We start from the raw sequence: 16,276 nt of genomic DNA on the forward strand, positions 1-16,276 counted from the left end.
CACACACACACACACACACACACACACACACACACACACACACACACACACACCCCCCTTTGGTTCACAGTGGGCAGTCAATGATAATCACACCTCCATCGTCCAAATCTGACATGGTGGCAACTTCCACAGGTCAGCGCAGCACTAGCAGTGCAGAGCGGGGCCTGACACTTTATCAAAGTGTCATATTGTTCAACAAGTGGTGAGCAGGGGGACAACACACTGAGCCAGAGCATTCAGGATGGTGCTGGGATTCGGTGAAAACTTTTCCAATGGGAGTAAGCCGCCTCCGTCACGGGCTCCAGCCCTAGAAGTCTGTTATGCATTCACAGCCTTTGCATGCAAAGCAATGGGTTTGTTTGGCAGACAATCGTCTCATGCTGCCCATGTGTAACTGTTTAAGGGCGTTTGGAGGGCTGGCTCAAGGCCATTGTTGTTAGCGGCTCCATCAATATCTCACACTGTGTAAGTGGTAGCTGGAGGAGAAACCGATGCTGGAGATATTCGTCACTGAGTATATGAACGTCTTTGCTGTCAGGTGTGGGTGTTGGAGACAGCAACGTACTCTCAGTCACCAGCTCGCTCCTCTGCATGCATTCATTTGTGCCACGTGGCTCTGCAATGACTCCTCAGGCACCAGCATCATCAGCAGTTTATCTTAAGACGGCTGATGCATCATGTAGGGGAGGATTGTGTGTCTGTGACGGAAAATGTGAGTGCTCCTGCACACTATTAACCTGTAAAGTCAAAGATTTTACTCCTAGCCATTCATCAGCACATGCTTTGTATGTACCTAGGTTGATTTTCAGACAACTGTTCAAGCAGTTGGCTCTGGGTGAAAATATTTCTCTTATCCTCTCTCATTGGCAGTTTGTGATGCTTTGGTGTCTCCAACTCAGTTTATTATTATTTATCTATCTCTCCCTTTAATTTGTGAGGGGAGATCAAACTGCACTTTGGCACCTTCTACCTGCCCATAAACACACAGACCTAGAAAGTTCCAGACTCATGCAAAATTTAACAGCCGCTACCAGTTAAAAACCAATTATGAATTTTTAAAGAGCAAAGGAAAGACGTTTTGTGAAAAATTACACTTATTTAAAAAAAAAAAAAAAAAAAAGCCATCCAACATTGAGGAAGAGAAAGATGACATGCCGTTTGATCCTATAGGGAGAAGAGAACTGAAGTTGCCACAGTTCGGTCTACGTCCAGGATAAAGTTCCATTTCCGGCTGAGATTTCCCCTCTAATGTCACCTGGGTCTTTGCTACAGTTTACGTTTTGGCCAGCCAGTCCCTGTCACTGCGATGGGTAGGAATTTGTTCCCCTTGACCCATATTGGACCTTTCCTTAAAAAAAATACAAATAAAAATAAATAATAATAATAAAACCTTCACTGTGTCTGCAAAGGACATAGAGGAGAGTAATGGGGGAAATGTCACACTGTCTTTTACAGCCTTGTTATCATACACATTTCCACAGGTGATGTATTATTACAGTGACCTGCTATGTTGTCAGATTTGTTTGGTTATTGATCATTTTCCCTATAATCTGATCTGAGCTTGTTCACCATTTTTAATCTTTTACAGCACTGGCCAAAATATCGCCCTTCAGTCTAATCACTATCTTCTTCCAGAGTTGGTTAGACTTCAGACACATTGAGACTTGTGGAAGTCTGTCAGAGACTTCCATTAGCTGATGAGAGTCCAAGAACATAAGAGGTTAGAATCATAAACAGGACTGATGATGACACAGTCAAATACCTTCAAGTGGCTCTTTGGAATGAAAAAAAGGAGGGTCAAAAAGTCTGAGTTCAAGGGACAGTCAGATAATTCAGCTGAATGAAAGTAGTACGGCCTACATAGCAATGTAGCAATGTCATGTCAAAGTTTCTGCTTCATAAATTTTACTTAATTATTAAAATATCCAACCGGCTCATTGCAAAGTCTTAATCCATCATTGCAAGTGTGCATATTTTGAAAAGTACAGTAAAAATTTTCCTCTTGAAGGATATTGAACTGGATTGGGTTTAATGTTTCTGAACAAAATTTTTCATGCGTCCAAAAAAAAAAAAAGATCTCTCCATGTCTTACTTTATGATAGTATCCTGTAATGTGCATGGCGTTTGCTCGTGGACCAAAAATAATTAAAATAAAACATGGACTATCTCACAAATTCAAAAGCAGATATTTTCCTCATTCAAGAAACCACGAAGAAGATTCAGAAGAAAAATCTTTTATAGATCCAAATTTTAAACCAAATCTTTTCCTCCTGTTACAATAGTAGACAAAGGCGTCTCCGCTTTGTTCCATATGAGATTTCTATTTACTTTAAACAGCATGGTAACTGACCCAGAAGGCCAATACATCATTATTCATTTTCCATGCACTGGCGTCAGCATTATGTCAGAACACCAATATCAAAAGGTATCCACTTGACTGTTTCCAAACATAAAATCAATTTATATGCTGATGATGTATTGCTCTACTTGCAACAACCTCAAAGATCATTACAGGAAGCATATAAGTGTATCTCAAATTTCTCAGCCCTCTCTGACTACTAATTTAACTGGTCCTAATCAACAATATTACCAATCATGGAGAATGCTTGGGATACTGCAGACCAAAATCTCCAAATTTCCTGCTCCACAGGCATCATTAAATACTTGGGTATAAATATATCACCTAAATTACCAGAGCTAGTACACCTGAATTTTGAACCACTCCTGGAGAAAATCTGTGATGACCTGGGGCACTGAGCTTTCCAGCTCTCTAATGGGGCTTATAGCTACAAAATATTACACAAATCAACTACTTTACTCTCCATCATCCCATTCAAACCCACAGCAATGTGATTACAAAATTTTGATTCTGTTATTATCCAAATTCTACTCAATAGGACAAAAAGACAAAAGTTTGCCTAGCTGCCCTTCAAAAAGATAAACCAAAAGGAGGAATCAACTGCAATATATTACTAAATGGATAGATCCAAATGCAGATAACATTTGAACTTGACTGTCACAACATCACATTCTCTGACCTCCTCTTAATTACCATGACTTTAAGAATAAGAAATGGAAACTTTCTCCAGTACCTACAAGTGATCAAGACAAGTAAGAAGAAAACTCCAAAAGCTCCAGGATACCATACAGCTTCCAGAATTTGTCATTAACATCACAAAGCCCTCCCCAAAAAAGAAAAACCTCGCTAAAATATGTTACTTTCAAGTGCCCATTCTATGCATCTATCAATATTGAAATAGGATGTGGATCTTTCCCTGTGTGCTACCTTCAACTTCTGTACCCAGATCTGCCAAAATACATTTAAAATGACAAAAAAAACTCAAATTTACAGCTGATTAACTTCAAAGTACCTCACAGATCGCACAGGAAAATACGAAATGCATAGAATGGGCTTCTCTCATTCCGATGTATGCACGCAAATGCACTCAGAACACCGGTAACGCAGAAACTCTCCTACATTTTGGACCGCAGAATCCCACTAACCCCTAACTTTTGTCTTATCGGTGACCTAACAACCAGTTTACCCAACCATTTATCCCAATCTGTTCTTTAAGCTTTAGCCATCGCCAAGAAAACATTCCTAGTTAACTGGAAAAACTCATGCAGAATAAATATCATTAGACATAATATCTGCCACTCAAAAAAACCTATTGACTTTCTTTATCCCCCCCAGAAATAAAAATAAATAATAATAATAATAATAATATTAATAAGGCTGCATTCAGCAACTCCCTAAACCTCAATCTGCATCTTGACCTTGTCTGCTACCTTATGCCATCTCTGCATATACATGTACCTTCCCTGCATGATAATATTACTCTCTCTGATGAGGTGGTAACTCCTGTTTATGACAGTGTTTTTAAACTCACCTTCCACATCTGGGATCACTACGGTGGATCCCCAGACCACAGCGCCTTGAGACCTTCTCTGTCCTTTATTCCCCATTGTATTCACCTCCCTCCCTCGCAAAAGGTCATTTCAGTCAATAAAGATCAACACAGCAGCTTCCAAGGAGAGCTGTTGATGGTCTCACATGCACACACACTGAAATAAAATATTTAGCTGCAAGACTAGAAGTGCATCAAAAAGTTGGCACATCCTGTGCTGTCAAACTGAGGACGCCAAAGACCAAAAAAAAGTTAAAATTTTCTCTCTCTCTCTTTCTATATATATATATATATATATATATATATATATATATATATATATGTATATATGTATATATGCACAAATACAGCTTGAGTTTGGGGCAGATTAATCAATAAAGAGAATTCTTCAATTTAACCCATTTTTTTCATAAACAGCTCTAAATTTATATGTAAATGAGTTCTAATCATGATGTGTTGTTTTTTTGTTTTTGTTTTTTTAACCAGTGAAGGAACATGACTGGTGTTCTTGTCATGTCAACAGTCTGCAGATCGCTGCACATCTAGGAAAAAGACCCGGTGCATTCCTGACAATGTTGGACGGGTGACCTGGTGCAAGCAAACACAACCCAGAGCTCATTCATACATCTTCAATAATATTCAACTGATCTGCATGACTGACTTTGCTAAACTGGATTTTGCGCACGCACGCATGCACACACACACACTTTTGTTTGCTATAGAGCCTGCATGTGACAATAGAGGGGATGGGTGGAGCACAATAACTTGAAAACAGGAGACGACAGAGATCTAGGGATTCAACGTCAAGCAGCATTAGACCGTACTTTTCCCTGAGCTGAAGGGTTGAACCTCAAATTTTAATGTAAAAATCTTCATGTAAAAAGAAGTCAGATTAGTGATGTAGATTTGACTACAAATACACAGACTGACTACAGAGAAATCTTCATATGTTGGTACCATTCATATGTATTAGTGCTGATATGAAGATGTGTGTGTAAGGTCTCACCTGGAGGCATCGAAGCTGTCATAAGAGCCCACGGTGTAGTGTCTGAAGAGCTTCCGTCTGTCGGCTCGGTCTGCCCGGGAATCTGACAAATAACATGAGATCACATCAGATCACCGTTCACCACCCATTCTTAACCCCAACCAGCAAAAGCCGACTGAGAAAAGCTCATATCAGGTATGTTCATGAGCAGAAGTTGGATATGTGTCCTTATAGAATATTGTTAGTCAGCATTTGCTTTACAAAGTTTGTTGAAAGTTGGAAGAATAAAACAATTTGAGATCCCTGGAAATAATTTCTAAAGGACCTGAACTGGAAAAAGTGGAAACCAGAAAACTAACCCTAACCCTAACCCAAACTCAACTAGATATCATCATATTGGCCTGATCTGGTTTGTCATGTTGTGGTAACTGCAACATAATTATTTCTAGGTAGATTCTAGGTACTTAAAAAAAACAAAAAAACAGTAATAGTTACATCATTAGGCTCAAAGTCTTTTTGTTGTATTCTGTATCAGCGGGTTTATTTCTTGTAAAATAGTAAGTTCTAAGACATTGATCTCTGATAATCTCCAGCTAATGTTTGGTTTCTCTGAAGACAAAAGGTGCGCAGCAGAGAGTTATATTTTAGTGCAAGTCAAGCAATTCAGCCTTTGCTCCCCACAGCCATCAATGAGCCTCGACTGCCCATAACACTGTCTGTTCAGTGGTTTTACTTCCTTGGACCAGTTCTGGTAGGTCCTGACCTCTGCAGACCAGGAACATCCTACAGAACTGCTGGAGATGACCTGACTCAGTCATCTACACATTATTTGGTCCTGGTCAAAGTCAGTCACATTCACGCACCATTTTTCCTGCTTCGACATTTCAACTATAGGACTAAATGTTTACCTGCTGCCTCACATGTCCCACCTACTGACAGCTGCCATGGTCACCTGTTTTCATTTAAAAAAAGTGTTAATTTCCCCAGTCTTAGCATGTGTCATATATTGTGCCCTTCTCTCTCGCCCCTCCCTCTCTGTCCATCCTTCACATGCTATCTCACACCAGCTGTCACACTTTCACAGAAACTCCATCGCCTCTGATCCGGCTTAGATCTTGTCATCTTTGCAGGAACATTTCTTTCTCTCTCCCCCTCCTAACTCTGACCACAGTTGTCATGTGGATGATGGAAGATAAGGATGATCAACCAATGGACTTAAAGGAAAAATAATGGGGTCAAGCTTCTAGGTTTTGTTTTTTTCTTTTTTCCTTTTGCCCAGAAAAACAGCAGAAAAACATGTAGTCAACGTGTCTGTGAAAAAGACAGAACAGCATATTCAGTCTGTTTTTGAATAGTAAATATAAAACATTAAGGCAAAGGTGTCTGGTCTCCCATAACAGGCTGACAGCAGGAATAGTGTCAGAAACCTGACTGGCTGCTAAGTGCTTAAAATATTGCAGCACGAACAATGTGACCCAGCTGATAAATACGCAAAATAAAAAAAAATAAAAAAGATTCGCAAATTTGTTTGAGGCTGTGACAAAACGTAGGAGGGCTCATATGTTGCTGGGAAATGATGACAAGCTCTAAGGCCCCAAAAAAAGTGGAAATCAGCATCAGTCTGTCAGGGCATTTTAGATTAAAAACAAAAAAAAGGGTTCCACAAATCACCTTAAATTAAGACTTTCATTAAAGTCTGAGTCAAGGTTTCCTTAAAACACAACAAACAATCTGTAATTAAATGTCGGAAAGGTTGACTTATGGCAGGGATGGGACAGAGAAGTGCAGGTTTAATCACCTGACTTGGCTTGCCAGTAAGTTGACATGTATGGCATGAATTCACATATTTAGCTGGGCCAAAATAATAACGCAGTACTCTGTTGTAGCTCTTTTGTACCCCCAAATGTCCACAGTCATCATCCACAGGTGACGGAGGACCATCGGCCCACATCGCACTACCTGCCAGATCATTACTATGCCAACCAGTGGCAACGTGGGGCGGACTCCTCAAAGAACAACACCCTGCACCAACTCCGTCAAGTTTGGTGTATTGGCAAAGTACAGTCACAAGGCCAAATTCTGAGGCCCGCATGACAAGAAAATCCCCCATTCCTGTCTCAAGTGATAAAGGCCGCACAGACTCTACAGTAAATGTGTTTAGCAGCAGTGTCTTGCAAAAGGTAATTTTGGACCTTTTTAAATCAATACCAACTAATGTTTGGTATGTTTTTGAGACGTATTTTGAGAGTGGAAATCAGCTTCCCTTCCATGTTCCATGTTACAAAAATGGTTAAATGACGTGGCTTCTTGTATATATCTGGAAGAAATTTGATATACTTTAGACACTCACGACAAGTTCCTCGATGTTTTGATTGATTATATTCAAAGGAATAGGCAACCTCTTCAGAACTAATTATACTGACCTGTATCACTTTGAACTGTATTGAATACACATTGCTTTGAACAATCTAACTTCTACTCTCCTTGTCTTCTCTTGGTCTTGGCTTTGTGGACTCTGTCTCAGACTACAGGATCCACTTCTGGACTCTGGAATCAGTGCGTGGACTTGACATGCACATTTGTATTTCTGTATAAATTTTTTTTATGTGCTGGCAGTTTCTTTTGTTTTGTTCACTACAGTATGTGTGTTTTATATGTAATTTAAATTGAAAAAACTATAAAGTAAAAAAAAAAAAAAAAAATCGCTACTAACCAGTGACATGATGACAAGATCTAAAGCAAAAAAAAGGCTCAAAGTCAGGTCAAATTCTAAAAAAGAAAAGGAGAAAATGTTTGTTTCTCTGTCTTTACCCAGTACCTAAACCTCTGCTGATATGCATCAGGGACCAGCTCGTCTGCCTTCAGAACAGCCGATTTCACCATTACACATCAAATTCTCCTGAGCACACATGGCAGAAAAAGCCTCCTGCACTCCCAATGAGAATGTATAGAAGTAAAAGAACATGGTCTGCATCTGGCCACTGTCTACCCTCAGCAATCCGTTCAGAGTATAAAAACATGTCTGGATCCTGCACATTGAATTTGGGCACTAAACATAAACCAGCAGCAATGTCAGTCCCCCTGACACCGCATCAGGTGCAGAACACATCTGAAGAAAGCCTACCTTCATGAATTAACTGTAACCCAAACTGCTCCAGTTGCAGTTTATTTCTTTCCATACGCTGCCAAAGTTTTTATAATTCAAGTGTCTTGTTCTGCTGTAATTTTTCCTGCTCAAACTGTAGGATTAACCATTTCTTCTGCTGCTCAAATGTTACCCACGCTGCGTGTGGAGCTGCTTTCAAAGAACCTTGACAAACCCCAGCTGGTCCTCACTGACCTCTTTCTCACTTCCCAGTAATGCCCCTTGATCAAACAAAGATGATAACACCACATTTCGAATCTCATGTTCACAGCTTCTCTGCTGCAGTTATGGCAAAATGTTCTGCAATAAAAAGTAACTAATGTTTTTTACAGTTCTTTATTAACGCCAAAGGTGCATCGCTAAACCCTGCCAAAGAACCCATATTTAAAAACTAGCCACACAAAAAGTGTTTGCTGCCAGATAAGTAAATAGGGTAAACAATAACCCCCCAGTGAATTTCCCCCTCACTGCCTAACCAAACCTGATTAAATACCCACTCTTAGACTTCATGCGGTCCTGCAGCGGGTGTATTAAGCAATGAAACCAGTGGGAGCGCAGAGAAACCCTCATGCAGGCCACTCGCACCCGCAGATATGCCCCCGAGATAGCTGACTGAAGGCAGCTAACACTAACTGCTCCCCACAACACTACTTAAAAAAAAAAAACAAACCAACACAACCTCAAGAGGATGTGTCCTACAGCCTAACAGAGAAATCTGTTGTGCATATCAAAAAGCGCAACTCTTACCTTTTGTGTGCCACACAGAACGCAAGCACTGGATCGCAAACACTGCAGCAAAACACATGGTGCATTCCCTACAAAGCAGCGGTACACCAGAGCAGAACCCAAGACAAATGCAGCTGGACCAATTCACCTAAACAGTGTGAGATGATCACACACACCTGCACAGGCAAGCAGAGTGTTTGGATGAGCACAAAGAAGGGGAACACACCCCGTATGAAGTTACACACCAATACTTTTTTCAACCAGTTCCAAACTCAACTACTCAACCAGTAGCCAAAGCAAGGACTGGAGAACCTGGGGGGCCTGTGAGGAGAGCAAGCAGAGCCCGAACCACAGGACTTCTTGTTTACTTAATGAGGTGTGTGCTGGAAAAGCACAGGTTAATATTATAGCACCCCCAAGAGGACCATAACAACAGGCAAAAAATCAATTCCAACGCTTTAATGCTTTAAATATCATATTTTCAATGTCTCTCTGTCGTTGTTCTGTCACTACAATAAACTCACACCAATTTCTCCTCACTGGGATCAGAAAAAATACAGGATTGATCCCATTTTTTGGCCAATAAAAGTATCTGGATACAAAGCCTGATTGGCTGTGACATCACCTGTTGGAGCAAATAGGAGTGTTCAGATGCAGAGACGTGACTCCAGACGTCACTCAAAGATGGAGAATGATAATCAATAGATAACCATGCAAAAGTAAGGCTGCGATGCTCCAGTCAAACGGTCAGACTGATCCAAATCTTAACAGAATATGTTAATGAGCTACCTCTCCTGTGATAAATCAAAAAACACACTTTGCAGGTTGTTCTCTACTCATCTAATGGCAACATGAATATGGGGCCGCTGGCCTGGCTTGCCTTTGAAGAGATCTATGCAGGCCACCATACTGTGCTCCCATTCTCTGACAGGCTTTTTTTTTTTTTTTTTTTTTTTTTTTACAGGCAGACCTGGGGGCATTTTCGACATGACACAGTGTGAGAGTAGCTCCCTGTGCCAATGGCCCTAGGTTAGGCTTTAAAATATGCCACCAAGAACAGGGCAAACAGCCAAAGAGAGGGAGAAAAAAGTTGCTCCCCATCTGCCTCGGTCACTGCTGACATACACCAAAGAGAAGACTAGGAGAGCACTGGGTGTGGGAGTTGACTCCAGCAACACGGTACTTTGCGAATATGTCAATAATTAAACAGAGTCAGGGAAGAGAATGCCAGAGGATTAAAAAAAATTGTGTAGTAAAGAGGATAGTAAGACAGACAGAAGGAAGGCAGGCTCAGCTAAAACCTAAAACTCTGACGTGGCTCAAAGGGAGCTTGGCGGTGGCAGTGAGTGAGAAGGCAGGGGCAGGGAAAACTGTACTGTTTGTGTGGAATGAAGCGTGCCGTGATATGTTCATTAGCGTGCACCCAGAGGACATCAGCGCACAGCTGAGTTAGCAGGGCAATGTAGTGTTTCGCTTTCTGCACCACAGCCTGGGGAGAGAGAAAGGGACTGGGATAGAGACACATGCAGCTCATGAGCTGAAGAGAGAGAAGCCATGTGCCACCACAGTGCCTCAGGAACCTGCAGCATTTAGCCTCCGTTCTTTGTACGCCCCTCTTTTCTCTCTCTCTTCAAAACTGGGGTGATGGCAAACAGTGCGTGTCTTATATAAGTCAACATCCCACCTCCAATCTACACATACACTTACAGCTCCTCTCCTCAGTGGCTTTGGCCGGGATCTCTTCCACACAGTCTGCTGGAAACCAGCCCACCTGGCCACGGGCGCTGCCCTCCCAGAAACCCCCCTCTCCGATGCTCAGAACTGGACCAAGAGAGAAAAAAGAGAGGCGTGGTAGTGGTGGTGGTGGTGTGGTTGTATGTGTGTGTGGTGATATTTGTGCTGGGGTAAAAAATGACATTGGTTTCATGGAAACAAACGAAGGAACAGGACTAAGTGTCCCTAGACATCATTAACAGCTCTTCATTAAAGCTTGTAGGGTTTTTTTTTTTTTTGTTTGTTTGCCCAGAAAAACAGGAGAAAAACATGTAGTCAATGTGTCTGTAAAAAAGACAGAACAGTATATTCAGAACATGGTCTGTTTTTGAATAGCAAGTACAAAACATTAAGGCGAAGGTGTCTGGTCTCCCATAACAGGCTGACAGCAGGAATAGTGTTAGAAACCTGACTGGCTGCTAAGTGCTTAAGATACTGCAGCACAACAATGTGACCCAGCTGATAAATACGCAAAATTACCAAAAATCTGACTCGCAAATTTGTTTGAGGCTGTGACAAAACGTAGGAGGCCTCATATGTTGCTGGGAAATGATGACAAGCTTGAAGGTCCCAAAAAATGTGGAATAGTTTAGACCATTATACTTCATCAGGGCATCAGGAAATTTTAGATAAAGACCAGTTCCACAAAACACCATAAAGGGCATAATGCAGGTAAATTTTTTTATATATAATCTTGTCTAAAATAAATACCCTCAAAGATATTGGAGATTTAAATTTTTTTTCAAGACATAAGAGTGCAAATTTTGTCGAAAAAGTAAAAACGATCTTTTTTTTTTTTCTCAACATCTCGCCGTATGACGTAGGCAGAGGGAGCTATATGCTCGGCTCTGCCATCACTCAGTGGGAGTCAGAGCAGCTGTGTTTTACAGAGTCAGTGTTTTATTGCATTCATTTATCATTATCATGCCTGGGTGCGTTTTGTGCAGCTGAAGAGACTTCACGGCTGCATCAGCTACAACTAATGACCTTTTAGACAACCGGGGCCGGTCCCTTCGGTGCACAAAGCCTCTTCAGCTCAGCTGTCCGAAGCAGGCTCCGGTTGTGCCGGAGAAATTTAGAGCTTTACAAATCTGCTGAACGTTCAGCATTATGATGTATTTTATTATTTTATTTTATAATTTATAATTATTTTATAATTTGCCCTGCAGCACATGCTCTCCTTGGCTGTGGTCATGGCCTCGCATTTCCCACACAAGCACCCGTCAAACAAAACGTGGATCTCGGCAGCAGCAGTACAGCTACACCTCGTAGTGTTGACGGATATCACGAGTATGAGACACTTAATCAAGATCATTAATTTTGATTATTTGTAAGTATCAACACCCCTGACTGTAATAAATGTCCATTATTACCGGTCCATTTTTTGTCGCAGTTTCTTGTGTTTCTCTAAATTACTGTTGCCTGACATATGATGTTAATCTGTGCAATATTATGACGTGAACACAATATTACATATCCTTAGCTGACAGCACTATCTCTCTCCTGACCATTTACTCTCCCCCTGCTCTCTGGGTCATATGTCATACGTGTAAGGGTACACATTTAATGTTTCTTCTGTCTTCGAATTGAGGTTGGGATCCATTGCTCTCCCTCTGCCTACGTCACTGCCGATTGAGCTTTTTCGGATGCGGAAGTAAAATTTTCCCACAAAAACGACTCTAGAAGCCTAATTAATGTATTTACCAATATATATAAAACAGTTCTATAACAGTCATATATTATTTTTCTAAATATTGCTCCAAAGTGGTCTTTAACCTGCAATATGCCTTTTTCCTTAAAACAAACGCTGCACTGTAAAATCAAGTCCAAGATAAATGAGGAGAATGAACCGGTCCAACAGTCTTCTTGACCAGGAAAAACACTTAACAATCAAGAATGATGATGGTGTTTTTACATCTGAACAACACCTTTTTGTTGATTCTGTTTACATCTTCCTCTAAAACCAGAGAATAAAGAAACATGTCAGCACACACTCTGTGGTGGTTGTACCCCTGAAGGCATGAGTCAGGAATTTTGGACAGTCTCAGTTCGTTTCATTCTGATTTTCACTCCTGTACAAACAAGTCACTCTCACACTGTATATTCTTTTGAAAAAAGAAAAGAAAAGAAAAGAAAAGAAAAAGCTCAGTGTTAAACTGCACACGAGCTGGACCAAATACGGCCTGTATAAAAGCTGGATCAATAATCAATATATACATATTAACATTAAAATATCTGGTAATGTCTTTGGTTCTGGTCCTGATATGTAACATGAGCCCCTCAGTAAATATGTGTGGAAAGTGTGTTGATCCATCGGAGCTGCAGACCTGTGGTATCTGCAGATGAGGATGATCTGGATTCAGATCCCCCGGAGCCTGGGGAGTCATTTTCATCAGACATGGTAATTTGGTGTTTGATTTCCACTTGTCTCGTTTTTAGTCACAATCATGAGGCAGCAATGCATCAGTACTTTTTGTTCAGATTTTGATTTCTGTTTTCTTGTTTCTCTCTCAATCAGGGTCAGTGGGCTCACAGCTTTACCTGCTGCTGTAATTTGATTGACTGATTCAGATCATTAATACAAATACAGAAATAAATAATGGCGTACTATTTTACCCATTTGCCTGAGGCTCAAATTAGTCCCATCTTTACCAGCTGCAACAATAAAGTGATGGACTCCTTGAAAATTAAATATTATTGTGAATTTGTGCAATCTGCTGAAGGAATGTATTTGTTTAATGTAACTAAGCCTACTTTAAGTCTATATTTTTTAAATTAAAATTGCGACCGTACATCAGTATTTTGTTTCCTGGAATATTGAGATTTTAACTTCAGTAAGGATCAGGTTGGGTTTGCAGGGTCTCCAATTAAGTGTCTTGGTGTGACTGTGCATTCCTGATGTATTAATACTTGAAAAGCAAGTAATTAGCCCGACCTTTGACCCTGTCGCCCTTGTAGAGGTTGATCTCTCCCTCGGCCTGAGCTGTGTACAGACGAACCACAACAAACTGTCTCCCAGGAACAGCGCTGTACAGCTTCCTCCTGGTGCCTACTGCTTCACCATGACTGCTGGGACTGAGAGAGAGAAAACAAAGTTTAGAAGTTGACTGAACTCATGAATTCACAGTTTCCTGGCAAACAAGGCAGCACGGTGGTACAGTGTTTCCACACAGCAAGAAGGTTCTGGGTTTCAACCCTGGACCTGGTTTTGTTCTCGCTGTGACTCTGTGGGTTCCCTCCAGTTTCTCCAGCTTCCTCCAGCTATCAAAAGGCAAGAACAATAAGTCTAAGAATGAGTATTAATGGTTGTTTGTCTCTGACTGTCTCTATGTCAGCCCCTTTGGTAGACCGGGGACCTATCTAGGCTGGAACCTGCAAAAAAAAAAAAAAAAAAAAAAATCACACACAAACACATGCAGAACTCATACATATGGATACACTTACACACACGCACGTGCACACATACGCAAACCCATTATGCAGAGCAGATACTCAGTGGCTAGCAGGCACGTGTCTCGCTGTAGTAACTGGGCCAGAACATGGGCTGGCTCTGACTACAGCAAAAAGACTTCTGGGTAGGAGGCAGGACACATTACAGACCACACAGGGAGAAACTCACAACTTGGACTGAATAAAAAATGAATAATAAAAATATATATATATAAAATATGAAAAATAACAATCTGTGTTAAGTACATAAACCCTCAGCTTCTGCATAGACTCTGCATTGGTTGTAAACCTTAATGATCATGGAAAATGGTTATAAAGAGCTGTGATGTGAACACACAGCAGGACAACGCTGGAGCCAGCTGATGCATCTGGTGTGATGCTGTAGCACCTCTTAGTGGTCAACTTCCTCCACCACAACTACCACAGCAGAACTGATGGATCGAGGAAAACAAACCTAAAATGTGCAGGTTTTCTTTTGATGGCTCGTAAAATAAGTTAGCTTAGTTTACTAAAAAAACCTGATTAAAAACTGTTTGTAATGTACAAATAAAAATGTATCTGATTTATTTATGACTGCAGAAAAGTAACAAAAACATTTCTATTTATATGAGTTCGAGCAACAATGGCAGTGTTTGAGATTAGGTAAGAAAACGCTCCTTCACCTGCTAGGTTTTTAATCATGTACTCCTTTTTGGCTTCTTGATCATGGACAGGAACCCGAAGAGTGGAAATAAAGACCACGGCTCAGGAAAAAACAAGGAGATAAATGAGAAAGAAGGAAATGAGAAGCAAGGAATTAAGAGAGAGAAAGAGGGAGAGGAAGGAATTGGTTTTTTTCAAGTAAGTGGGTCACCTTGTCCTGTTGACTGCACTCCTCCTCCAACCTTCACAGGCCTTTGGAGAGCTAACCCCATTCAGCACCGAGTGAGGCTGCTCGCACATTTTCCAAGAGAAAGTGACAGACGCAACTTAAGAGTGCACGATGAGCAGCAGCATCCTGTACCACAAGAGCCATGGCTGCTGTATCCAGGTGGCTACCTGTGTATTTATTATCTACACATTTTAGCAAAGTCTCCTTTACTCTTTAGAAAATGCAGATGTTGAAGAGGTTGAAATGATGACTAGGGCCTCTGTTTACAGTGGTTATATAATGCCTCTAGAGGCCAGAAAGACACTCACCTTCACCAACTACAAGGTAGGAACAAAAACCGCACATAACTGGAGGTCTGAATGTCTAATTACACGGTCTAAATATATCTGATAACATCCAATATCATGATTAGCGGAGTTTTTCATCAGTAGTCAGTTGTTTTACCTAAAGAGACTTTTAGATGAGGTGCAGTCAAAGGGTCTGGTGTATATAAAGTATTAAACACAACAGCTGTTAAATTAGAAATCATATAGAGATCAGCCATAAAATTATGATCGCTAATAGATTAAGTAAATAACATGGATGATCTGGTTACCATGGCAGCTGTCAGTAAGACGGATATATGAGACGGCGGGTGAACATTTAGTCTGAGTCAGAGCATCTCCAACAAAGCTATGTTCCTGGTTTGCAGTGGACAGGACCGACCAGAACTGGTCCAAGCAAAAAAAACACTAAATCATAGACGAGGTGAAGGCTCGTTGATGGTCGCCATGAGTGAACCAAATCGTCCAAAAGGTCTGATCCAACAGAAGAAGTGGCACCAGAATGGACTATGTGATGAAGGAAAGCTGGAGGAGATAGTTTTCTGTTTGGACAATGTTCTGCTAGGAAACTTTGGGTCTTGTCATCCACGTAGATGTTAAACTGACACGCAGCACTGACCTCAACATTGTTCAGACCAAGTCAAGCCCTTCATGGAAATGACACATGGTCAAAATGTCGACCTGTTAGGGTTTAATGAGAGGAGGCTCTCTCTGAAGAGATGCAGAGAGCTTCTTGAGGACAGAGGTATCTTGATGTGAGAGACTTCAGGAGCAGCTTCCACCTCTAGGAAAACACAGACCAGAAAGGTCTGGACTAAAATTGTCTTGTTTGCAGAGATGGTGATCATAGACCACATTCACAAAGGAACACAGTGGCTGAGAAGGAGCATATCTGAAACTGTGTCTTTGAAGCCAAAGATTAGAGACATGTTTTTCTCACTGCTTTGTTACTGGACATTATATTTGACAAAAATGGACTAGAATAGAATGATTGGAAAATGTTCCCATAGTTTAAATATATCTATTTATATTATATGTTGTGTTTGAAGTTTGACTCAGATTTTTGTCCACAGAAAGATGCTGTTACTGATATCG

At 40.9% G+C, this 16,276-nt stretch overlaps 1 protein-coding gene across 1 annotated transcript in view; it reads right to left on the reverse strand.

The window, feature by feature from the left end:
* shank2b (SH3 and multiple ankyrin repeat domains 2b) overlaps positions 1-16,276 on the reverse strand; it is a 150,565-nt gene that overhangs the window by 41,119 nt on the left and 93,170 nt on the right. The window contains exons 12-14 of the mRNA XM_029497817.1: positions 13,473-13,612; positions 10,472-10,585; positions 4,915-4,996 (exon numbers count right to left, since the gene is read on the reverse strand). Coding sequence (XP_029353677.1) covers positions 4,915-4,996; positions 10,472-10,585; positions 13,473-13,612 — 336 coding nt within the window. The remainder of the gene's footprint in view (positions 1-4,914; positions 4,997-10,471; positions 10,586-13,472; positions 13,613-16,276) is intronic.

Source organism: Echeneis naucrates, chromosome 3, assembly GCF_900963305.1.
Source record: "Echeneis naucrates chromosome 3, fEcheNa1.1, whole genome shotgun sequence".
Classification (NCBI taxonomy): Eukaryota; Metazoa; Chordata; class Actinopteri; order Carangiformes; family Echeneidae; genus Echeneis; species Echeneis naucrates.